This window comes from Lissotriton vulgaris, chromosome 12, assembly GCF_964263255.1.
Source record: "Lissotriton vulgaris chromosome 12, aLisVul1.2, whole genome shotgun sequence".
In the NCBI taxonomy this organism is placed as follows: Eukaryota; Metazoa; Chordata; class Amphibia; order Caudata; family Salamandridae; genus Lissotriton; species Lissotriton vulgaris.
In genome coordinates this window covers 69,828,307-69,853,314 of record NC_141700.1, presented here as the reverse complement: position 1 = coordinate 69,853,314, position 25,008 = coordinate 69,828,307, and the positions used below count along the sequence as shown (strand labels likewise).

At 48.0% G+C, this 25,008-nt stretch overlaps 1 protein-coding gene across 1 annotated transcript in view; it reads right to left on the bottom strand.

Annotated features, from left to right (window-relative positions):
• LOC147673324 (phospholipid-transporting ATPase IK-like) overlaps positions 1–25,008 on the bottom strand; it is a 460,742-nt gene that overhangs the window by 188,672 nt on the left and 247,062 nt on the right. The window contains exons 10-11 of the mRNA XM_086947163.1: positions 15,721–15,879; positions 11,078–11,166 (exon numbers count right to left, since the gene is read on the bottom strand). Coding sequence (XP_086803289.1) covers positions 11,078–11,166; positions 15,721–15,879 — 248 coding nt within the window. The remainder of the gene's footprint in view (positions 1–11,077; positions 11,167–15,720; positions 15,880–25,008) is intronic.

The window sequence follows — 25,008 nt, the reverse complement described above, 5'->3', positions numbered from 1 at the left end:
GGTTCAAATGATGGGGCCGGAAGTAGTGCACTTTTCTCGACATCTAATGCGGTGTCGATTGACGCCGCTCCGACGTCGGAACTGGATCGAGGGGTGGATTGGGGACGAAGTCGTCCGGGGACGGCGTCGTGGGCGACACCTTATGAGTCGACGCCGGCGGAGGGGTTGTTCGGTCGACCAGCGGCGACCCGGATCCGACAGGACCCTGCGGCATCGGGACCGAAGTCGACGACGGCGCCGGGGCTAAAGCACCCGGCCTGCTTGGGCTCCCAGTCGGGACCGCGGGGCCCGAAGACGCCGCGGAACCCGACGGAGGAGTGAGAGACCTCATGGCCATGAGGAAGGCATCGATCTCCTCCGGCGTCGCATTCTGCCCAGGGACTGGCGGGTATGGAGCAGGCCGCGATGCCTGCGGATCCGGCGGAGCCACGTGGGTGGTGTCGCCCAAATCCCCGGCCGCGTCATGCGAGCGTTGGGGGTAGTCAGAAGAGTGGTGTCACTTCTTCGACTTCTTGTGCCTCTTACCTGAGGACTTGGAGCCCGACGAGTGGTGTCGACTTGCCGAGCTGTGATGACTTCGGCCCCGCGGCCGGTCCCTCGACCTCCTCCTGGACCGGGACCTCGAGCGGCGCGTGCCGACTGCCGGAGCTCGAGGCGCTTACAGGACCACTCCCACCTAGCTTTCGACGTGAAGGCCCGACAGTCGGGGCACGATTTGTCATGGTGGTTGGCCCCTAGGCAATTAAGGCACCGGCGATGGGGGTCGGTAACCGACATCAGTCGGTTGCAGTCGGCACAGGGTTTGAACCCGGGCATCCCTAGCGGCACCGATGGAGTCGTTAGACTCGAAAACCAGATCAAAAAGCAACGAAAAAGTTTAGTCCAAAAATGACTAAAGGGTACCACTTTTTCCGGATCGGCGCTTGCTGGCGCGGAAAAAAGAGGAACTGACGTCCGCGCGCGAGGGCGGTGTTTAAGTACTCCGGCGACGTCATCCCGGCGCTACTGACGCCGACGACGGAGGCGGAGCCACAGACGATGCCTAGCGACACGCAGGGGTACTGAAACGCAAATGTTTCCGGATCCAGAATGACACCTGGGGATATTCTAAGGTAAGGAATCTAATACTAACATGTTTCTTTCAGATATGGGCTATAATTGCAATAAACATTCATTTTGATAGCCTAGCTATGTCATAAAAAAAAAACTTTAGCCAATCAGACGATAGCACCCTCTAGAATACTGCAAAGAAAGGCTGAATCTCTCAAATTTCCAAAGTACAAGTGGGAATTAAATCCCACGCTATAAGGGGAGCCTCTCAGAGGAGGGGGGTGGGTTGCATGTGAATCTATGAAAAATACCAATACTGGAGAACTACAGTTACAGGTAAGTAACTCATTTTCTTCTCTAGTATTAGATCATTCATAGATTCACATGCTTGAAACAGAATGGCAAGCAGTTACTGTATTTGTATACTTTATAGCATTAGCTCAAATAGCGGATGGTGGGTAGAAACATAATTTGAAATAAACACACACACACACATATATATGTGTGTATATATATATATATACACAAACCATGAAACCTTTCAAAACACAGGATAAAGCACATGTAACCCCTAGAGGCTCACCTTATAGAAATAAGTGGCGTAATACAGCCTGTCCAACCGCTGCATCCCTGTGGTGTGCTGATTCCAGGCAATAATGCTGTGTGAATGCATACACACTGTTCCAGGTCGCAGCATGGCATATTTTCACCAGAGGCATTCCCACAAACAAAGTATTTGAAGTGGACACTGCCCTAGTTAAACATGCCCTGATTCTTGATGTGAGTGGTTTGCACACCTTCGAGTGCTAACACTGGATTGTGGCTGAGATCCATTGCGATATGGTTGCTTTTGTGACTGCAGCACCCTTATGAGTGTGTCCATTTGAGACCAACAGCTTTTCAGTTTTTCTCAGTTGCTCAGTGCGATGAAGGTAGAACTTTAGACATCTTTTGATATCTAGTATATGGAGAGACCTTTCTGCTGGTGAGGTTGGATTTGGGAAGAAAGTCCATAATATTATAGGCTTATTGAGGTGAAATAAGAATGGACCTTAGGAATACATTTTGGATTGGTTCTGAGAATGACAGATTTGTCAGTGACGTGCAAGAAGGGTTCTTGAGTAGTGAAAGCCTGTATCTCACTGACCCTGCTGGCCAAAGTGATTGCTAGCTATAATGCGACCTTCCATGTGAGAAATGTGACATCTGCTCTGCATAGGGATTCAAACGGACTCTTCATGAATTGAGATAGAACTATCTTCAGGTGTCAATCTGGGGGAGGAGCCCTTACGGGCAGAAAATCTCAGAACAACCCTTTCATGAACTGTTTGATGATTATGCTTGAGCACAAAGACAGTGAATGCAAGGAATGCCTATTTCGAGATATTGCAGCAAGATGTACCCTGATAGAGGCATGCACCAGCCCAGTCTGAGAGGAGATAGAATAGTATATGCTCCATGTGAGGCCTGTAGAGGATGCAGTTTTGATTTCTGGCACCATAAATAGAAAAGTTTCCATTTCAGTTTATACGTTTTTATGGTGGCTTCTGCCCCTGCTTTTGAGAGAATTTCCGTGCAGTCCTGAGGAATATTTAGTTCTCTGACTTCCTTGAATTCAGGAGCCATGCGCATAAGTGGAGAGAAGACGGGTCTAGATGAACAACCCGGCCATGGCTCATCATCAACAGTGTTGGGAATACTTGTAGGAGAACGTGGTTGGATTCTGATAGTAGCAGAGGCTCCGAGTACCAATACTGTCAGGCCCACCTGGGGGCTATTAGGAAGAGGTGACAACACTCCGCTTTCATTTTTCTGGGAACCTTCGATATGAGAGGGATGGGAGGAAAAGCTTATGCATAGATCCTGGACCACCTGATCAAAAAGGAATTCCCCCACGATCTTGGGTGAGGGTACCGACTTGCATAGAACTGGAATTTGCTGTTCTCGCTTGTTGCATAGAGATCCAATGCTGGTTTGCTCTAAAGAAAAATTATCCTGTCTAACACCGACTGATCCATCTACCAATCGTGACAGCTGTCCTTGATTCTACTGAGCTTGTCTGCTAAGAGATTGCTTGTTCTGGGAGCGTGACGGAATCACAGAGTTATCTGGTGTTACAACTACAGATTTTTTGATCTTCTTTGGAAAGCATCAGCCATCTGGTGCCTCCCTACTTGTAAAGGTAGGACATGCTGGTGGTATTGTCTGTGCTCACTAGCACTGATGACCCTGCTATTCTTGGTAGGGTTTGTAGACTGAACTAGATTGCTTTGAGCTCCAGGCGATTGAAATGCATGGTTTTCTGGAGCAGAGACTACTTTTCTTGAATTTGCAGGTCCTCAAATGACCACTCCAGGACTCCAGGGAGGGATCTGTAGTCATTACGAAGTTGGGTATTTGAGGTAAGAATGTGAGGCACTTTGAAAGATGGGTTGCCTGGGACCACCAGGCTAGTGCTTCCTGTTTCCTGGTGTGATCTTTACAAGTTCCTCGAAATATCTTTCTGTTTGAGTCCATTGCTTTTGTAGCTCTTCCTTTAATGGTCTCATTTTCAGACATGGGATAGGGACCAGATTGGTCGCTGAGGATATCATGCCCAGAAGTGACTTGAACAGACGCACTGAAATTCACTTTTTTCTGAATAGTTTAAGAGCGAGTTCCTTGAGCCTTTGTCGGCTGGCTTAGGAGAGAAATGTTTTGCTCTGTACAGTATCTAAGGCTCTGCCCAGGAACATTATCTTCTTTGACTGAGTAGTGGATGGCTTTGATAATTAAGAGTGAGACCTAGTTTGTGAAACAACTGTAGGCAAGCCTCTGTGGCCTTGGACGCTTGAGATGCTGTTGGTGCTTTTATCAACCAGTCATCTAGGTAGGGGAATACCTGATGACTGTAATTTCTGAGAAAGGCTGCCACAGGGGCAATGCATTTGGTAAAAATGTGGGAAGCTGACTTGAGGCCAAATGAGAGAATTTGAATTGATAAGGGTGCCGGCTATAGTGAAGCATAGGTATTTTCGATGTTTGGGATGTATGGGGATGTGGAAGTATGCATCCTGTACATCTAGAGTTGTCATGTTGTCTCCCTGATTTAGTAGATGCAGGATATCGGAAATAGTGGCCATGTGAAAGGTTTGTTTGTGTAGATACTTGTTTAATTTTCTGAGCTCTAAGATGGGTCTCCATTCCATTATTTCTTTTCGATTAGGAAAAATGGGTGTAGAAACCTATGCCCTTCTGGGGATGGGGAACTTTTCTATTGCTTCTTTGGCTAGCATGGTGAGGGTTTCTTTTCAGAGTAAGTGAAGACAAGGTGGGTGCGGCGCTCCCTTTGGTGCTGATAGTGGTCGTTTGACAAATCCCAATGTATAACCATAGATAATAAGGGCTAATACCCATCTGTCTGCTGGTATTTGGCTACAGTTCTGGGAGAAATTTGAAAAGTTTGCACCCATGGCTGGTGCAGAGTTGGATGCAGCCGACACCTGAGAGAGGTCATTGTATTCTATCTGCTTCTCTGCCCTGAGGGGTCTGTTTCTGCCTAGGCCCTTGCTTGTTGTAGGCTGCTTTTGGAGGAGGATGACAGGACTGTCATTGATACGATGGCCCATACTGTTGTTGATAGGGTTGTTGGAAGTGCTGATAACCCTCTCTATAAGAGGACAAACCTCTTACACACACACCTTGAAAGGACACCATGTGAAACTGCAGCGCTCCCAACGACTTTGCTGTGTCTGTATTGGCCTTGATGGCCTGCAATGCCTCATCGACATGCTTACCAACAAGCAATTGCAATGCAATAGGTCTCGCATTTGCGAGACTTTGAGCTATTGGCATTGTTAAATGACAATGCCTTTTATTTATATGTTAGTTTTTAAAACATAAATAAAAACCATTGTCATTTCCAATGCAAGACCTATTGCAGTGCAAATGCTTGTTATGAGCTTAGTGGGGGCTGGGTGAACCCGCGCACGTCCAGCCTCTCCAGGCAAAAACCAGGAAAGGGAGATTTATGGTTGGAGTGATTAAGCGGTCTTCGGAGCCAGAGAAGGGCTGCAGCTGTTTTTTCCAGCCCCCCCTCTCCGTCCCAACCGTGTGTGCCGGAGCATGGGGAGGGAGAGTGTGGGTTGCCCGACGTCCACGAAGGGAACCCTCCTAAGAGGGCGGCCCCTTTAGTGCCACAGGATGGCACACGGGACAGCACAGCGTTGTGAAACCACTTTGGGGTCCCACTCGTCATTTCTGGCCAGGTGGGAGGAGGGGAGAGGTATAAGTTCCTCCCCCGCCCACCTAGCGGCCTCTTTCCCCTCACTCCTGACGCAGTTTGGTTGTGTTTCCCTGGAGCTGTACCCCGTGGTGAGTCGTAACCCCCGTCTTTTATAATATACATGGCATCCAGCATCTGGCACTTGCTGGGGCTGCGGTCGGCCACAAGGGGGGGTTGGTACAGCTCCCTGGGACCCTGGTTATTTTTCGCCGTGCTAGTACTGGGGGACTCCGGGTTCCTGCGCCAAGCTAGAGGCCATGGCCCGTCCCCCAGGCTTGTTGCCTGATCTTTTGCAGTTTCTGTAGCCCGGTTGTTGGTGGACGCTTCGCATTGGCTGGTATAGCGAGGAGATCCAGAATTGTAGTCCCGCCTCCCAGAATAGGCGCAATGAATGGGTTATCAACGGAAATTCAGCCTATTAGTATCGAACTGCCCACGCACTCTCTGGGGTATGCCATTGCTGTTGGTGGCTCCATGGTGCAATGGATATTGCATCGGATTAGAGGTTGTAAGCATTCAAAGGTACCTGTTCATGTTCCGGCAGAGTCGCTGGTTTTACGCTGGCCAGCTGTGGGCGGAAGGAATACAGGCAGGACCCTGTCATTTAAGCGCTGCACTGGGATAAAGGGATGTGCTCCACATTTACAAAACGTGTGTGAGAGACAGAAGAGCGTTCTAAACATTTAGCAGTATGCAAATTCTCGTGCCGCGGACTGAGAGTGGTATTGGGCGGCGTGAGGGTGCTCCCTCCTCCCTAGTATCCTATGGGGTTGCTACCCCCTCAGGGTGCTTGGTGGGCATTTGCGGCTCATGAGCTCCAATTTGTGCAAATGTGTCAAGGTTGGCGCGACTCGGGAAAGGGTTAGCCGATTTCACCACACTCTGTGGCATTTACTATATGCCTCAAATGGGTATGAATGTACTTTTCCCTCGCAGAGGCCAGGCAGGGGGTCACGTGCACGCGGGTGGCAGGCTTTTGTTCTATGGGGGAGGCCTTGGGCTGGGTGGGATGTGGCGCCCCGAGCATATCAGGGCCGCATCAGTGCGATCAGGATCGCATGTTCGGAGCTATGGGGACCTGGGTTCCATTATCACTCGGTCTTCAGGACAATAATTTCTGTTTAGCATGCGGTGCACTTATGCAGCTTGTACCACGAGCGGGGTCGGCCTCTGGTTGTGGCTTCCTCTATGTCCATGCTTTGTCGAGGCATAGGGGCCATTAAGGGTTGAAGGGGCCGGGGGGCCTACGGAGCAGACGCGGGCGTGTTCTTATTAGGCGACTGGGGCGGTGGGGACAGTGTGTGTGGCTCGTGGTTGGGAGTGTTGCCCTCCAACACAATACTTTTTCCTCGGGGCTGGACCCATGCCCTGGGCTGAATGAATACAAATTTGGGCATGTTGTTAAACCCACAGCAATAGGGGGCCCAGGGAGTTAAAACCCTTTAGAAGGACCTTTCATCATAGGCAAAACAGCTACGTGTGAGGTTAAATCGCGTGAGGTCAGAGGTTCCAGTTGTGGCGGATTGTCCACTTCAGTGAAGATGCTGGGCCACGCTGTAGTATTCTGGGTGTCGGGTGTGTGCGGAGTAGCCCTCCTTTGCTTGGAGGAGTGGGGGGCACACGGCCAGGAGTGGTGGCAAAGTCACGGAACAATGGGGGCTCTGTTGATAAGGCATGGTAAAGTCCACAGGGAGTCTTTATGAGGATGAGGTGCACCTGTCCAGTGTGGGACTTGCTCTAGCTGGACATGGAGAACGCCCTGGAAATAGCAGGATGTAAGTAGGAATGCCGACCTTGGTGGGGGGCCCTGGCTGCGACTGTCGCCATACCCAGGGCTGTGGTGGAGTTACAGGGCGATCCACAGGCGGAAAGGTACTCAGGGGTATCCTCTTCAGGAGCACAAAAAGTGCTGCAGCCTAATATCCCCAGTAAGTCTTCGCAGTGGACCCTGGGGTGCGACGGTGCCCCGTCTGTCCTACGGGCGGTTGGAAACCTGTACAACCGGGGGTCGCTTGAATGCTTCGCCCCTCATTGGGGGGGTGGGCGTAAGTAATGAGGTAGACAGACGGTTCACCAGAGGTGGGAGGGGCTATCCCCTCACCATAACCGCTAAGGACCAATTGGCTAAGGCCATGACGCAAGTTGGCCCGTCAGGTGGTAGGCCGCGAGGTGCGGCTTGCGTTTGGATCGCTTGTAAGATAAACCACCATGTTGGCACAGTTGGTATGCTAATAAACCTGCAGCAATTTTCTCCACAAAAAAGGTGTCTTGTCTGTTTATTTATTCGGTATAATGCTGCATGAGGGGTGGTGAGTGTTGCAGATATTGGCACTATGTGGGCTGCCCGACGTCCAAGAAGGGGACACTCCCAAGAGGCCGTCACTTTTAGAGGCACAGGATGGCACACGGGACAGCCCAGAGTAGCGAGATCCCTTTGGGTTCCCGCTCTTCATTTCTGGCCCAGGTGAGGGAAGGGAAGAGGTATAAGTTCCTCCCCCGCCCACCTAGCGGCCTCTTTCCCCTCACCCCTGACGCCGTTCCCTCCCTACTGCTAACTCTGCGTAACCAGGGTGGTTGGGGGGAAGGAATTTCTAATCTTTTATTTTGTGTTTCAGGCGGAGTTACACGGCGATCCAGGATCAGAAAGGTACTCAGGGGTATCCTTTTTCAGGAGCACAAAGGGTGCTGAGGCCTAATATCCCTAAGAAGTCTTCGCGGTAGACCCTGGGGTGCGACAGCGCCCCGTCTCACCTACGGGTGGTTTGAAACTTGTACAACCGGGGGTCGCTTGAATGCTCCGCCCCTGAAAGGGGTGGTCGTGAGTAATGGGGTGAACCGACAGTTCACCGGAGGTGGGAGAGGCTATCCCCTCACCATAACCGCCAAGCACCGATTGGATAAGGTCAAGATGCAAGTTGGCCCATCAGGTGGTAGGCCGTGAGGGGCGGCTTGCCTTTGGGTCGCCTGTAAGATAACCCACCATGTTGGCATAGTTGGTATGCTAATAAACCTGCAGCAATTTTCTCCACGAAAAAGGTGTCTTGTCTGTTTATTTATTCAGTACGATGCTGCATGAGGGGTGGTGAGTGTTGCCGATAGTGGCACTATGCACCCTGCTAGCCCAGTGCTCTAAGGCCAGAGGCAGGCATGGGAAGGGTGCTCAGTCTGGCTTGTTGTCTCTGGAGGCTGAGCTGGGAGGAGGGGACGAGAGGGACGGGTGACTGCACCTGCTGGCTGCGAGGCTTCTTCCTATGAACGCAGGGAGGGTAGAACATGAACGAAACGCTACATTTCCAGGCTAAGGAGCAGCTCAGACGTTGTAAAGGGACAGCTTGCGGAGTCTGTGGACCGATAGCGAAAGCAGAGGCAAGAATAAATAAATAACCAGCGGTGCGTAACGATGTACGGGAAGCGGGCACCATAGTAATTAATCATTTTAAAAATCAAAGTGTGTCCGAGCAGCTTGGAAAGTGAAAGCGCGCAAGGTGCGCAGAATGATGCAGGGAAGCATGTTGTGCCTTCAGTAGGAGAAAATTATGAAAGAAAGTAGAGCTATGAAGAATGTTCTTTCTCGGTTACCTGACCAGTGCAACACGCAGGATGAAATAAGTTTATACTTTGAGAACTGACTTTCATCCCATGTGTTTGGCTACACATTTTCAGGGTGTGTTGCCTGACTTTAAGATCTTTAAAGTCCTGCAGACAGACATACACCTCATTACGAGGCAGCGGGTGAAAGCTCCTGCTACCCACATACTGCTATTGGCTGCCCCTGTGTTCTGCTTTGCGACCCTTGGAGTTTTCCAATTGGCTTAAGAACTTTTAAACATAAATTTGCTTGCAGCTAGAAATAATTTTCATAGCTCTTTGTTTGTGATTGTTATGAGTCACTGTGTATTAACGGCTGCAACTATAACCTTTCATCAAGGATAGCTTGAAGCAAAATCAGATGTCCTAAAATCACTTCAAAAACATTGTGTGATGTCACTTCCTGTGATTTCATTACTGATGTAAAGATACCTGAGGTCACTTCAGATGCTTTTAGTGTGTAATAGTAAAGTTTAGCTTTTGTCAGGAAGTATGACCACCATGCCTGATGGTAGTGTAAAAAATCAGAAACGGGTTGCCTTATTTTTGTGGAATCTGAAGCAGCCATGTTTCTGTGCTCACACTAATTTTGACAGATGTGCTCTGAGACTGGATACAATCTGCCTTGGCACCAAATATGTGAAATTTGCAGACGAGCTCGCTCAGCAGTTACTCCGTAAGGCCATCAAATAATTCTCAAGAGCACAACCGGGGAAGCTGATTGTATTCTTGGTATGAATTCAGTCATGGGATTGATACTAGAAACTGTATATGAAGTCAAGTATATATTCGGTTTCTGCCTTTAATTAGGGGATGTAACTACATTGCTGGTGTATGTGAGTTCCCCATCTGAGTAATCTCTGTGATAAATAATTTATTTTTGTAATAAATGCACTACAAACTCAACCGAAATGTGAGATGGAGTTTTCTTCAAAAACAGTTTCAGTATTTTCAGGTGTATACCACTAAGGGTCTCAATAAGTGTCAAAGGCAGCAGCAAGTCAATGTGTGAAACTGTAAATTAAGTTTCGAGATGGAGTGATGGGATGGCAGTCTCTGGCACTTCCCCAGATTCGATTTGCAGATCAGTAAACAAGATGAAATTTGAACATGGAGGAGGAGGCGAGCCTTAGCAGCAGAGACAAATGTCATGTTATGTTCTATTATTATTATTATGTTTCTTATATAGCGCCTGAATCGACCCCCGAAGGGGTATCTCCGCGCTTGCCTTGGGAACCCGTCCTGGCTTTTCCCTGTGAGATAGCCCCTACAGGGCATCCCCAAGGTGAAAGCCAGGCATCCTGCCGCGGGGCCCGTTGTGGAGATTAAGCAAGCTTAATGCCCAGAGTTGCAGAGTGTGAACCCATGATTAGGTCAGGCACCGAAGCGAGAATTATCGAGTCCATGGACATTTGAGCTCAAGACCCTGCCGCGTCGGGAATTGAACCCTGGTCCCGGGTCTGACCTCTGCTTCAGGGTCTGCCTGCTCTAACCAGTGAGCCACACTTCTCTCACTTCCTTACACCATCTAGGTCTACCACTGCCTTTCATCACTAACCAAAGATATATTGGGGGTTTGTGTGGCTAGTAGAGATAGAGGTTTCAAGAATTAGGGCCTAATTTAGGTCTTGGTCGATGGGATAGTCATCACAAACGTGATGGGTATCCTATCCACTGTATGACAAGTACGGTATATCCTATGGCACTTGCAGTACCGCGGCACTGATATCCATCACGTTTGTGACGGAGAAGCCCATCCGCCAAGATCTAAATCAGGCCAACGTTTTAGAGAACTTTATATATAACATGGAATAGCCAGATTTCCAGCTCACTCCCCGTGAGTCTAATAAATATAGGCAAATGCTGTCATGAGTTATTGCCAGTGACGTCACTTGAGGAAATGTCAGCTGAAAACAGTACATATTGAAAGCCATCGCAGATTCAATATATTCTTGGAAACATCCCTTTGCTCGCTAAAACATACCGCACTACGAGACGTAACTGTAGTATTGTGTCATCCAGAGCACATTTCTTTACTCATCAGTGACTGACTGAGGTCTCATAATGTCAGTCTCTCAGTTGGGGGTACTGAGACACCCAGTGAACCGGGCTCAGGTCACTTTAAAGCTTGTTGTTGGACCAATATTAAGTGATAGGGATACTCAATATACTTACCGAGAACACAATCTTATTCATCATTAAGTCCAGTTTGGTTCTCTTCATCTTAACCGTCCCTGAGTTTTTCATTATCTTAGTGTCAATGCCTAAAAGAAAATACAGTGCAGCATTATAGTTTTTGGATAAAATGTAGTTGACTTGCACACAATATTAGTAACCTTTAATACAATGGCCCATTCAAAACGTGGGTTAGTTTTATTACTAAAATGAAAAAAAAATCGAATACATTTGAGGAGAAATATCCCAGGCGATATGGTCAGTTTTGAGAAAAGTGTTTAGTGGGTATTAACAGAAGGCAACAGAACCAAAAACTGGAAATGCAAACATCGATAATTGAACGACACCATTTATACACACTTGTCCAGGACAGCACACCTGATAAGTGCTGTAATTATATTTTGTATTACAGATAATAACCTATTCAACGAAAAGGTCAAAATACATAATTCAATATCTCTTATTCAACAAAAATAAATAATGTATGGCTATCACCACCAAATATGCAAGAAACACAGGGAAAACAGAGAGCCCCTCATTGCTGCAAGTATGAAGCCAAAGCAACTTAGGGCCTGATTTAGAGCTCAGAGTATGGGTTGTACTCACTCAGGGCGATGGAGTAAAATACTCTATCACCCGACGGAGTACCTGTACCCAAAATGACGCTGCCATCCGTTAAAAACGTAACTTGTGTTTCTTTAAAAAAAAAGATTTTATCTCAAGGTGGTGTTTTTGTTTTTTTTACTAAACAAAACTGGGAAAGCCCCACTCTATGGGTTTTTTCTCCAATACTGTGAGGGCTGTTTACCTTCTTTTGCTTTCCCTTGCCACTACATTTTCATGGCGCCAACAGAAAGTTAAAAAAAACGGGTCATTTGACCACCCACTCTAAAACGGCTGGGCGTTCAAATGGTCAAACCTCCGACCGCCCTTACTATGTCAGGCCTTCTTTGACCGTTCTGCTTCCAGCGGACTCGGACGCTCCCTACGCTGCTCCCTGACTCACCTGCTTCCCTGCTGGGTATCGTTAAGCAGCTCCGCTGCTCGCTTTGGCTGCCAATACATTGCTGCCTGATTAATTTACATCGCGCTAATTCCGCATACCTTCGCCGATTTAAAATTACCGATTTGCATAATCTTTATTAATTTGCGCCGCTCCGCTGCTTGCCCTTGCCGCTGCTGCCTGCCTGGCACCACATTTCCCACTGCCGCTCTGCGCTGCGTGTTACTGTGTTCACAATCGATTTGTAAGGTAAAGTGCAGCTGATCGACCCTACGAGGCCACCGGCCATTTTGTTGTTGTTGTTGTTGGTCGCCCTGCCCTAGTCTCCACCCCGCTCCCGCCTTCCCAGCTGACCCGCCCTCGCCCCTCCCCCCTCGCCACCATATATGACAGTAGTTCCCGCGCGCAGCGTTCACGCGCAGCGACCGCGCCCAACCCGCGCCGAAGGTGCGCCAAAGGTAAGCCCGTCTACGCCCGTCCGCGCCTGGACCGCGCCCAGCGCCAGACCCCCTGCCCCTCGCACTACCCAGCCCTCCCGCATTACCTACGATGCCGCCACCCTCCTAGCCCTTAACCCCGGCCGCTCCCCCAACTGCGTCCAAGCCGCTCCTGGACACACCCATGGACCATTCTCCTGCTACTCCTGCAAATTCAGCTGCACCGACATCATCTCCGCTACGACCACACCACAGATTCCTGACCCCAACCACCTACAATGCATCCTGCTCAACACCCGCTCGATCCACAGACACGCCATCGACCTATGGAATCTACTAGACACCATCACTCCAGACGTCGCCTTCCTAACGGAAACATGGATGAACGCTTCCTCCGCCCCAGACATCACCATCGCTATCCCTGATGACTATAAGATCACACGCAAGGACCGCACCGACCACACAGGAGGAGGAATCGCTATCGTCCATAAGAAATCCATCCGCATCTCTACCAGCTCTGACGCCAACCTCGTTAACTCAGAACACCTTCACTTCCAGATCCACATCGACCCCAAGACTACTCTCAGAGGCACCCTCCTCTACAGACCACCAGGACCCCGCGCAAAATTCAGTGAAGACATCACGGACTTCATCACCCCACACGCGCTCCCCTCCAAAGACTACATCCTTCTGGGAGACCTCAACTTTCACCTCGAAAAGATCAACGACCGCAACTCCGCAACCCTCTTAGACAACCTCGCCAACCTCGGACTTAAACAACTTGTCACTACCCCCACCCACATCGCAGGTCACACACTCGACCCCATCTTCACATCCAGCAACCATGTCTCCTTCAGCCACACTACGGATCTCCTCTGGACTGACCACAGCTGCGTTCACTTCACTTACAACAAGCCGAAACCCATCATCCACCTCCAACCAACTCTACAGAGAAACTGGAACAAAATCACCACGGATCAGATCTCCGCATCACTCCTTCGAACCTCCCCAGCCCTCTCTTCTAACGCCAACGAAGCCGCCTCCAACCTCACCCTTTGGTTATCTAACAACGCCGACTCCTTAGCACCGCTTAAAAAACGTCAACACAAACTTGGAAACAAGAAGGCCTCATGGTTCAACGATGATCTCAAGAAGCCCAAGAAACTATGCCGCTCCCTTGAAAAGGCCTGGAAAAAAGACCCATCCACCAGCAACAAGGACGCCTTCAAAAGCGCCACCCGCACTCACCACCAACTGATCCGAAAAGCCAAGAAAACAGCATTCAAGGATCGACTTGACAACAACGCCCACAACAGCAAGGAACTCTTTAACATCGTCAAGGAATTTTCCAACCCCTCGGCCAATTCCAACGACATCACCCCCTCTCAAGCCCTCTGCGACTCCCTAGCCTCATTCTTCCACAACAAGATTGCAGACATCCACAACAGCTTCGACAACAAACCCGGAGACCAACCCACCCAACCATTTGCTGAACATTCTCCCCCCGTGAACACCCTTAACGACTGGAACCCAATCTCCACTGAGGACACAATCCGCCTGATGAATTCCATCCACTCAGGATCACCCACAGACCCATGTCCTCATCACATCTTCAACAAAGCAGACTCCGTCATAGCACCGCACCTCCGAGACGTCATCAACTGCTCCTTCAACTCCGCCACCTTCCCAGAAGACTGGAAACACGCTGAACTCACCGCCCTTCTGAAAAAACCAACAGCAGACCCCACCGAACTCAAAAACTACCGCCCCATCTCGCTTCTTCCATTCCCGGCCAAAGTCATCGAGAAAGCCGTCAACAACCAGCTCGCCGCCTTCCTCGAAACCAACAAATCCCTTGACCCATCACAATCTGGCTTCCGAGCCAAACACAGCACTGAGACCGCCCTCATCGCAGCAACAGACGACATTCGAACTCTACTGGACAATGGAGACACAGTCGCCCTCATCCTCCTTGACCTCTCTGCAGCATTCGACACAGTCTGCCACAACACCCTTCTACAACGCCTCAATAACATCGGAATCCAAGGAAAAGCACTTGAATGGATCACCTCGTTCCTCACCGGAAGAACCCAAAGAGTCCGCCTCCCACCATTCAAATCCGAGGCCTCTGAAGTCATCTGCGGCGTACCTCAAGGATCCTCACTCAGTCCCACCCTCTTCAACGTATACATGAGCCCCCTCGCAGCCATCGCCCGCCAACACAACCTCAACATCATCTCTTACGCGGATGACACTCAACTGATCCTTTCTCTCACCAAGGACCCCAGCACCGCCAAAACTAACTTACACGAAGGAATGAAAGAAGTCGCCGAATGGATGAAACAAAGCCGTCTGAAACTGAACTCAGACAAAACAGAAGTCCTCATCTTAGGTACATCCCCCTCTGCATGGGACGACTCCTGGTGGCCGGAAGCCCTCGGAAAAGCACCCATCCCAACAGACCACGCACGGAACCTCGGCGTCATCCTGGATTCTTCACTCTCAATGAACAGACAAGTCAGCGCCGTATCCTCTTCCTGCTTTAACATTCTTCGCATGCTCAGAAAAACATTTCGCTGGATCCCCCCCGAAACAAGGAAAACAGTCACCCACGCTCTAGTCACGAGCCGACTGGACTACGGAAACACCCTCTACGCAGGTACCACCGCTAAACTCCAGAAGAAACTACAACGAATCCAAAATGCCTCAGCCAGGTTGATATTAGACATCCCACGCAACGAACACATCTCTGGTCACCTTAAAGACCTCCACTGGCTTCCCGTCAATAAGAGGATCACTTACCGACTGCTTACCCACGCACACAAATCACTCTACGACATCGGACCAGATTGCCTCAACTCTCGACTGTCCTTCTACACCCCCCCCCGCCAACTTCGCTCTTCCAGCCAAGCCTTCGCCACTGTTCCTCGCATCAACAAGACCACCATGGGAGGCAGATCCTTTTCATACCTGGCTGCTAAAACATGGAACTCACTCCCCGCCTACCTTCGCCTCACCCAGAACCACCTTGCGTTCAGAAAGCAGCTTAAAACATGGATATTCGACAAATAATCCCCCTCCCCTTCCTAAGCGCCTTGAAACCCTCTGGGTATGTAGTGCGCTATACAAATTTTATGACTTGACTTGAAACACATAGCTACTCTCATGTGCAGCTGAGTCCAGAATACATTTGTGATACCTACCTGCATAAATGACTAGTCCATAGCAGTTTGCTGTGTTACGTATACTGCAACCCCGCAAGAGCATCTTCTCATTATCCAACGGGTATTTTTCCCCATTCCACTCCAGAGTGCCGATGAAAGTGTGCATCTTGCTGTTGGGTGCCTCACAAATCACTTTACCTGCCTCCAAAAAAAGCAACATTTATGACCAAAAAATGTAGGCAAGAATATTTAGCGAACGTTTGTATGTCAAAATTGTACTTCATTCACCCATTCACAAACCTATTCTAATTCTACCTTCACCCCTAACATAAAATTAACTGAATCCTAACTCTAACAGTCACCAATCCTCAGAAGGATACAAGCCGGTCCACCAAGCAATGACAAATATAAAAGCTGATGAGTACCACGGATTTCTACAAAGTGCCTAGTTTCAAAAAAAGTCAAATAATATATATCTTCACTGAAAAAACCCAAAGGTTAAAGTGAAGGTATAGTTTGGAACTGTAATGATATTTTCCTCTAAATTAAAAAAAAACTAAAATTGAATTGAAAAAGACAAAGGTTAAAAGGGACCTTATAGTTAGGTGAAAATGCCAGTTAAAACCTACTGTTTTAAACTAATAAAACCACTGACATTTGCCAGTCATAGTTTTCTCAAGTATCATTAACTAGTGCCTTAAGGTAGCTATAACTCGCACCCCCATCATGTACAGTTTGCTCATCATTAATGTCATTGCAAATGTTACTGTGCTATTATCAATAATATCATAAAACATGTCATGAGTGATGTAGTATGTGGGGTGATAGCAGTGCATGGCGAGGGTGCAAATTATTGTTACCTTAGGGCACTAATTTAAGCAGGGAAACTACTAAGTCCTGGGGGTAGGCTCCAAGGAACATGGGGCCAGATGTAGGAGACCAAATACCGGTCGGTAACGGCCGATTTCGGCCGTTACCGACCGGTGTTTGGGTTTTGACATGTAGGGGGCCTTAAAGTTACAGAATCTGTAAATTTACCGATTCGGTAAATTTACCGAATCGGTAAAATACCGAATCAGTAAATTTACCGATTTTGTAACTCCAGATGTAGGTGGCACTGAAAACAGTGCCACAGGCCCTTTAGAATTCGTTATTTACCACCTAATACTATTGGGTGGTAAATAATGAATTCCTGTGTACATGCACATCTGTGCATGTACACCTGGGCCATGTGACACACATACATGCCCTTAGGGCATGTATGTGTGTCACCAGAAACAGAGGTGTAACAGGGTGTCAAAGTGACACCCTGTCCCCCTTGGCAATTCGGTAATTTTACCGATTCGGTAATTACCGACTCGGTATTTGCCATTGATTCCTATGGGCTTCTAGGCCCATAGGAATCAATGGCAAATACCGATTCGGTGATTACCGAATCGGTAAATACCAAATCCTAATGAATTTTGGAACGTTAAAACCCAAACTCAGCTGCAAACAGAGCGATCCGATCCAATTGGGCGAAAACTGGTAACAAGCCTGGAATTCCTCGGGCTGCGGTTCCTTAATGGGAGAATCGAAGGTGACAATCCACCGCAGCACACCCACCTAGGAACCTTGACTGCCTCAAGGCTAGATTACACAGCAGTCTCTCTTCCACTATTGCCATTTGTCCAGCAATTTTCTATAGAATACACTTCAAAAAGCGATCACTCATATCAGCACACTTATTTCAATTTAAAACTAACTAAATGCCACAGTTACAACATAGTGGGAGATAACATTGTGACCACTAACTTGAAACGACTTAACTGGACAACGGCCAACATCGACGTACTGCAGGCAAATGTGCAGAGACTAAACATAGAAAGTGAGGTAACAACAGGTACCCAAATACAAAAATGGGAGAGCTTTACGGGAAAGTTAATAGCAACAACGTCCGCCCCAAATAAACCACATCCTCTCACTAACAAAAATTCTCTGCCAAAGAACCTGGTAAAACTCAAAATAGAGATAAGGAGAAACGCCAGAGCACTAAAAAAGACAACTACGTCGTCCAAAGACTGGATCCAAAGACAAAACCTCAAGAAAGAATACAAAAAGAAAATGTGGGAATACAAAAGATCTCTGAAGGATGACCTCTGGGCAAAACTACTCTGCTCCGCCAAGAACACCAACTCAAACGCATTTTGGAGGATTATTAACAGCTTAAATCACCCTTCAAATCCAACATCATCCAATGTCCAAGAAGCGGACTGGGTTGCGTTATTAACAGAGAGGTTCGCAGAGATAACACTTGACCAGCATAACCCAGGAGCAATCCAACAAATTACCAACGAAGTGTCCCAAAAAAGAAAAGAAGGAAGCGTCACTCCCAGGCTTCCCCGCGACGTGGTTAGCCTATGGGAGAAAAAGGACGCAACAAATAAGGTCAAACAAACATGGTATAGTGAAGAGGACATAAGAAGAATCATAAGGAAGTCACGTGGCAACGGAGCACCAGGGCCGAATGGGATCCCTCCAATAGTTTACAAAACTGATCCGGACTTTTGGTGCAGAAAATTAAAAATATTATTTGAAGAAATAATAGGTGAAAACCAAATACCATCCAGTTGGAAGGGCTCCATAATTTCACCCATCTTTAAAGGAGGAGACAGAACATCCCCAGCTAATTACAGACTGATTGCCCTCCTAGATGTGGAGGCAAAGTACTTTGCATCCCTCGTCCTGGAAGATCTAATAAATTGGTCTGACGTCACAAAGAGAATACCACTGAACCAAACAGGCTTCAGGAAAGGAACTGGGACACTAACTAACATTATGTCTCTCTCAGTGCTAGCCGACAAATATCTTCGGAGAAAACAGCCTCTTCATCTATGTTTTATTGACTTAAAGGCAGCATTCGATAGTGTGGATCGGAACATCTTATGGAGGAAATTGTGCAGCTGGAACATTCCGGATAAAATCCTGAGAGGGATCTTACTCCTTTACTCCAATACTTGGATGGAAGTTAAATTGGGGAGTGGAACACGGCTCTCAAGAAAAATCAACACCAGTAAAGGCCTCAAGCAGGGCTGTGTCCTAGCCCCCCATCTTTTTAACCTTTTTATGGCAGACCTAACATCAAGTCTAAATAAGATCCCATCTCATCCACCTAAACTTGGCTCCCTTCCTCTAACTCATCTATCCTATGCAGATGACGTGGTATTGTTGAATCTAACGAAGATTGGCATTCAAAGGTTACTAGTAGGGCTGGCAGAATTTATAACAAATAACAACCTGGAGATAAACACAACAAAAACAAAAACAATGCTTATCACCAGGCGGCGGACAGCCAGTACAAACATCTACCTGGAGGGAACAAAGCTAGAGGCCGTGCCCAACTTCAAGTACTTGGGCTTCTACTTCGATAATCGACAAAGCCATCAGCAGCAAATGTCGTACATCACTCAGAGATCAAATTCACTCTCATTTGCTTTTAGATCTTTGGCCAAAAAGCTCACGGGGCCATCATATAAACCTTTACTGGCAACAATAAAAGCAAAAGTTCTACCAACCCTCTCATACGGCAGTGTAGGATTGCATGGGAAAGATGCGGATCTGCTTAACAAAATGCAGACAGCCATCTTCAAATCTACCTTCCAAATACAACAGGGAGCCTCACCAGCTCAGACAAGGTTAGAATTTGGAACAGTAAATGAAACAGTGGGAAGAAAGTATGCAAGTATTAAGTACTGGTACACACTGAAACAGAACACGTCAGCCTCGGAATTGCACCAAGCACTATGGGAAGAAATTAGATCTGACATTAAATCCCCATACAACCAGTATCTTGAAAACTCCATAACTGAGACTGGAACAAGAAAACTCTGGGAACTAAACCTGCCTCACCCGGCGTTCAAACAGGCTATAAACAAGTCAACAAAGTTCCACTCTCTCTTACTTGATAAAGCCACGTTTACCAACAGAAAACACGCATGGATGGTAATATCAAATTACAAAACACTTGTGGCAGCCCCATACTTAACAATTACATTTCCAGCTCATAGAAAACAGAAATTAATGGGACTCCGTTTGGGGAAATTCCCATCGATTATGGACCAACCAACCTGGGTGCATAATGGACCAAAAACCTGCAGACTATGCGGGAGGAGCAACGAGGACTTTATTCATCTTGTCTGCATCTGCCCGAATCTAGCTCAAGCTCGAAGCTCTCTGTTAAAAAAGTCTATGAACGAGCGGGGTATAAGAACGTGCAGATCTGCAATTATGGCAACCTTGAACCCAGCAGACACGCGATTGAACTGCCTATTACTAAAGTTCCTTGCAGCCCACTCCCAAGCGCTAAAACACACCACGGCACCCTGTCAACAAAAGGATAACACAACTGTGGTAGCTCGGGCAGAGAGCTCTCCGGAACATAAAAGAGGAAAAAATCAAGAACTTCAGAACTAAGCTAGACAGACTGCATTTTTATTACACTTCATTCGATTTTAAATAACAAACTCGGTTTTAGACGGAGAGTGTTATAGAATATATTAACAGTGATTGTACATATATGTTAAGAAATTTTAAACACATTAGTCGATTCCTTTAAAATGTATTGTTGTGGTTTTAATTAACTGAAACAATAAAAATCTTTCATTTCATTTCAAATCCTACTGATTCGGTATTTTTTACCAAATAATTACCTACATTAGATTTACCGATTCATAAATACTGAATCGGTAAAATTCGGTATTTATGAATCGGTAAATCTAATTTACCTACATCTAGCCCATGGTCTGTGAGACGGCCCCAGGTGAAGGGGTCCCCAGGGCCCTCACATGCTCAGGTAAGGGGCTACGGCCCCCCTCATCTACAATAAACTGTTTGGCCTCTGCGCCCATCTGGACTGGGGGACGGCATGGCCCCCTCCCCTTTGTTTATGAATTTCAGCCCTGGCAGATAGTGTCCTCTGTACCTATTAAGGCTTGCAGAGATGGGCCGTGCGCCCCCTCATACTATAGATCAGTCCCAGGGGATGGGGTCACAGAGGCTCGGGGAGGGGTCACACCCTTTTCCACAAAATAAATATTTTGCAGCACCTCCTGGCCCTGGCCCACCCTGGTGTTTCTTTTAGTAGCATGGGAGTTTATCCTTTTTTTTTTTACATTTTGCTGTGGGCCAAGACCTAGCTTTCTGCCAAATTTGGTTTAAATCCATTCAGCAGTCTGGGCTGTAGCTGTGTCTTAAGTTCATATGGAAAAATAAATGGAGAGAAAGTGTTTAGGGACCCCCTACTTTTTCTCGGCCTCCGCGTGACAGATCCCCCCCAAAACTTTCCAGGTGGGAGCTGGGGTAGAAGAATATTTTTTGCGGAACGCTTTCTGAAGATTTGTCACATACCGCCAAAGTTATTAGGAAAACAAAAAATGTTTTTCCTATGGAAACGTGGTCCTAATTATAACTATCCTCCCACTGGCAACTGCCAGTGGGTAAGATACATATATATATATATATATTGACAAAGGCTCCTGAGAAGCCGAAAAGCGTATCTCAACTTCTGCAGGGTCGAGGGAGACCAGTAAGAAAATAAATGAGCCTTATCCCTACAAACCTCGAGTGCGTGCCTCTTCTTCGTTGGAGCAGGATGTGTTTACTCATATATATATGCCCGAGCCTCTGATGAAGTAGAGATACGAAACGCGTCAGGCTGGACTTCTATGCTGTTGCTGAAATTTGCATCCATTTCACTGCTGCTTCCAACAAGGTTATTAAAAGGCTGAATGTTACCTTACTTGTGGGCTCCTCCTTTCCTGCAGGCAAACTTCGATGGATTTTGAACGGCATGCCTGAGCCGCGGAGTGAGCCCTGGGGCTGTGCTAGCCCACCATGGAGACGCCTTAACAGTGCCACCGAGAGGGAGCAAGGGCCCATTGTTGGCAGATAAAGGACAGCTGCGTCTTGCAATGTGATGCAGCACACCCCACTGTGGTTTATTTCTGACAATTTGTGTGCTCAAGGGCAGGCTACCCACTGGGGAGGACAGGTAACTACAAATACCAGGATGCCATTTGGCTGGCCACGCCCTCTGAGGCGGGAGTTATAATGCTGTGTAGCTGCCAAAAATCGTTTGCCTTTGAACACAAGCCCGAGCCTCTGATGAAGGAGAGATACGAAACGCGTCAGGCTGGACTTCTATGCTGTTGCTGAAATTTGCATCCATTTCACTGCTGCTTCCAACAAGGTTATTAAAAGGCTGAATGTTACCTTGCTTGTGGGCTCCTCATTTCCTGCAGGCAAACTTCGATGGATTTTGAACGGCATGCCTGAGCCGCGGAGTGAGCCCTGGGGCTGTGCTAGCCCACCAGGGAGACGCCTTAACAGCGCCACCGAGAGGAAGCAAGGGGCAATTGTTGGCAGATAAAGGACAGCTGCGTCTTGCGATGTGATGCAGCACACCCCACTGTGGTTTATTTCTGACAATTCGTGTGCTCAAGGGCAGGCTACCCACTGGGGAGGACAGGTAACTACAAATACCAGGATGCCATTTGGCCCTCTGAGGCGGGAGTTATAATGCTGTGTAGCTGCCAAAAATCGTTTGCCTTTGAACACAAGCCCGAGCCTCTGATGAAGTAGAGATACGAAACGCGTCAGGCTGGACTTCTATGCTGTTGCTGAAATTTGCATCCATTTCACTGCTGCTTCCAACAAGGTTATTAAAAGGCTGAATGTTACCTTGCTTGTAGGCTCCTCCTTTCCTGCAGGCAAACTTCGATGTATATGTATATATATATATATATATATATATATATATATATATATATATATATATATATATATATATATATATATTTTTTTTGTCTATCGGCAGTCACCAGTAGGTAGTTATAGTTAGGACAATGTTTCAATAGGAAAAACATTTTTTGACGTGCCTATATCTTTGACGTCGTTTGACGAATCTTCACAAAATTTTCCAGAAAAAATGTGTTGGTGATTCTTTTTGTGCATGGAAAGTTTTGAGGTGATCCATCAAGCGGGGGCTGAGAAAAAGGGAAGGGGTAAAAAGAAGTGTGTTCCCCATCATAATTACCATAGGAGTTTTGAACACTACTACAGCCTAAACCGCTGGACGGAATTCCACTGAATTCGTAAGAAAGGTAGATTTGGTTAGGCAGATTATGCTTTTTGGTATTTGATGAACATCCGTTCAGTAGTTTGAGAAATATTAGGGGAAATTCAAATTTGTATATCTACGATCGCCGCTAATTAGCGAATAATATCGAGCTTGTTCAGAGATATGCAGACCTTTGATTGGCTGCCAACACTTCAACCAGGAAGTGTTGGCAGCCATCCTGGGACTCAACTTGTGCTGAGTTCCCCTAAAAATGTTTTAAAAAAAGGAAAGGGAGCAGGGTAGGAATACACTAACCTCTAAGCCTTGGTATTGGGGTTTCAGTAGGAACCCGGTAGGGCAAAAAAACATTTAAAAAAAAGAATCTGTAAATTTGTTGCAAAAATAAAAAAACATGAGCGGGCTCCCGGGCTTGTTTTGAAAAGGGCCCCTGGGTGGGCCATGCCCTGGGGACATTTTCTACAAAAGGGTGGGGGACACACTTGCCCCCCTCCTGAGGGGCTTTTCATTAATGTAGGAGGGGGCCCTGCAGTACATCCTCCATGGTCACAAATGAGCCCCGGGGACCACCACCTCCCTGGGCTTTTTATAAATATAGGAAGGGGGCAGGCGGAACCTCCTCCTTGGGCTCAAATGAGCCCCGGGGCCACTACCTCCATGGGGTTACATTTAATTACAGGAGGGGGCTCATGGACCCCTCTCGTAGACTGCTGGAAGCCCCAGGAACCATCAGCTCCATGGGGCTCATAGAATTATAGTGCCAGGACCACTACCTGCGAGGGGTAAAAAGAGACTTTGAATTGGGATGGGGCCATGTGGCCCTACTCCCAATCCTTATACAGTACTGGGGACCACCACCTACCTGGGGCCACCAGTGAGCAACAAAGGGGGGGGGGTGGCCCTCCTCCTGGAGCCACACATGGCCCTGGCCCTGGACTGGGTCCTGCTATGTCCTGGGGTGCCCAGCGCCGGGATATATCCATTTTGTTTTGCTTAGAAGGAGCTTAGAAAGCTCCTGCTAAGCAAAAGGGAACACTCCGGTTCCAGCGGGAGAGAGCTGTTAAAGTGCACCGCTGGCTGGAAGTGGAGGTTTAATCTCATTCCCTGCCCACAGACACGCGGGAAGGAAAGAGATTAAAAAATTGCTCCTTCACAGAGGGAGCTGCCTTATCAGCAGCTCCCTCCATACAGCAGCAAAGCTGGCTCACGTAGGAGGTGGGAAGCCGACTGGGACAGCAGGGCCTTAAGTCTCCCCCTGCGGTCCCTATTATGTCCACTGGCTGCCTAGGACATGGCCAGGGCCCGGTGGATGGTGTTCCCGTGGCATAAATCGACATTAAGTCCAGGACCCAGGGGATGGGTTCCTCAGTTAGAATTGGCCCTGAGACGGGGGCCGCACAGCTCCCCTATCCAACTGCATTAAAGCCAGCCTAGGGTATGGGTTCCTTGGGGCCGATATCGGCCTAGGGATGAGGCCGTGCAGCCCCCATTCTTTTGTGGCCAGGCCCGGGGGATAGGGTCTCCGGGGCTGAAATTGACCCATGGAGGGGACCTCGTGGCCACCCTTCCCCATTGTATTTTGATTGGGCCCAGGGTTATAGGGTCCCCAGGGATGAAATCGGCCCAAAGCAGACTGTGTGGCTCTCCTCCCCCATTACATTTTGGCCGAGTCCCAGTGAAGCGGTCCCCAGGGCCCAATTTGGCCCAAAGAGGGGCCCTGCTTAGCCCCTCTCCCCCTATCAAATGTGTCCGGGTCTCTGGGAAAGAGGTACCTGAAGCCACAATCCACCGGGGGAGAATGGCCTCATGGTCCCCCTCTCCCATTCACTTATAGGGGGCTGTGGGCCCCAAAATCATCCTCTGGATGGGGCTGTGTGGCGCCCCACCCCTATTCAAATGCTGCCTGGCCACTCACACACCCACTCACAGACACATGATAAGACTATGTTTCCATAGGAAATGTGTTTTCCCCCCAAAAGTGTGCCAATAGGGCTTATTGTGCATGGAAAGTTTCGTGGTGAGCCTTTAAGCGGGTGCTGAAAAAAAGGGGAGGGGTCTAAAAAACATGCTTTCCTATATTAATTCCCATGGAGATTTTAGATACGACTACAGCCCGAAAGGCTGAACGGAATTACACCAAATTTGGCAGATAGGTAGCCCTTGGTCCAGAAAGCATGCTTTTTAGTTCTCGGCTAGCGTAGGTTGCGCACATG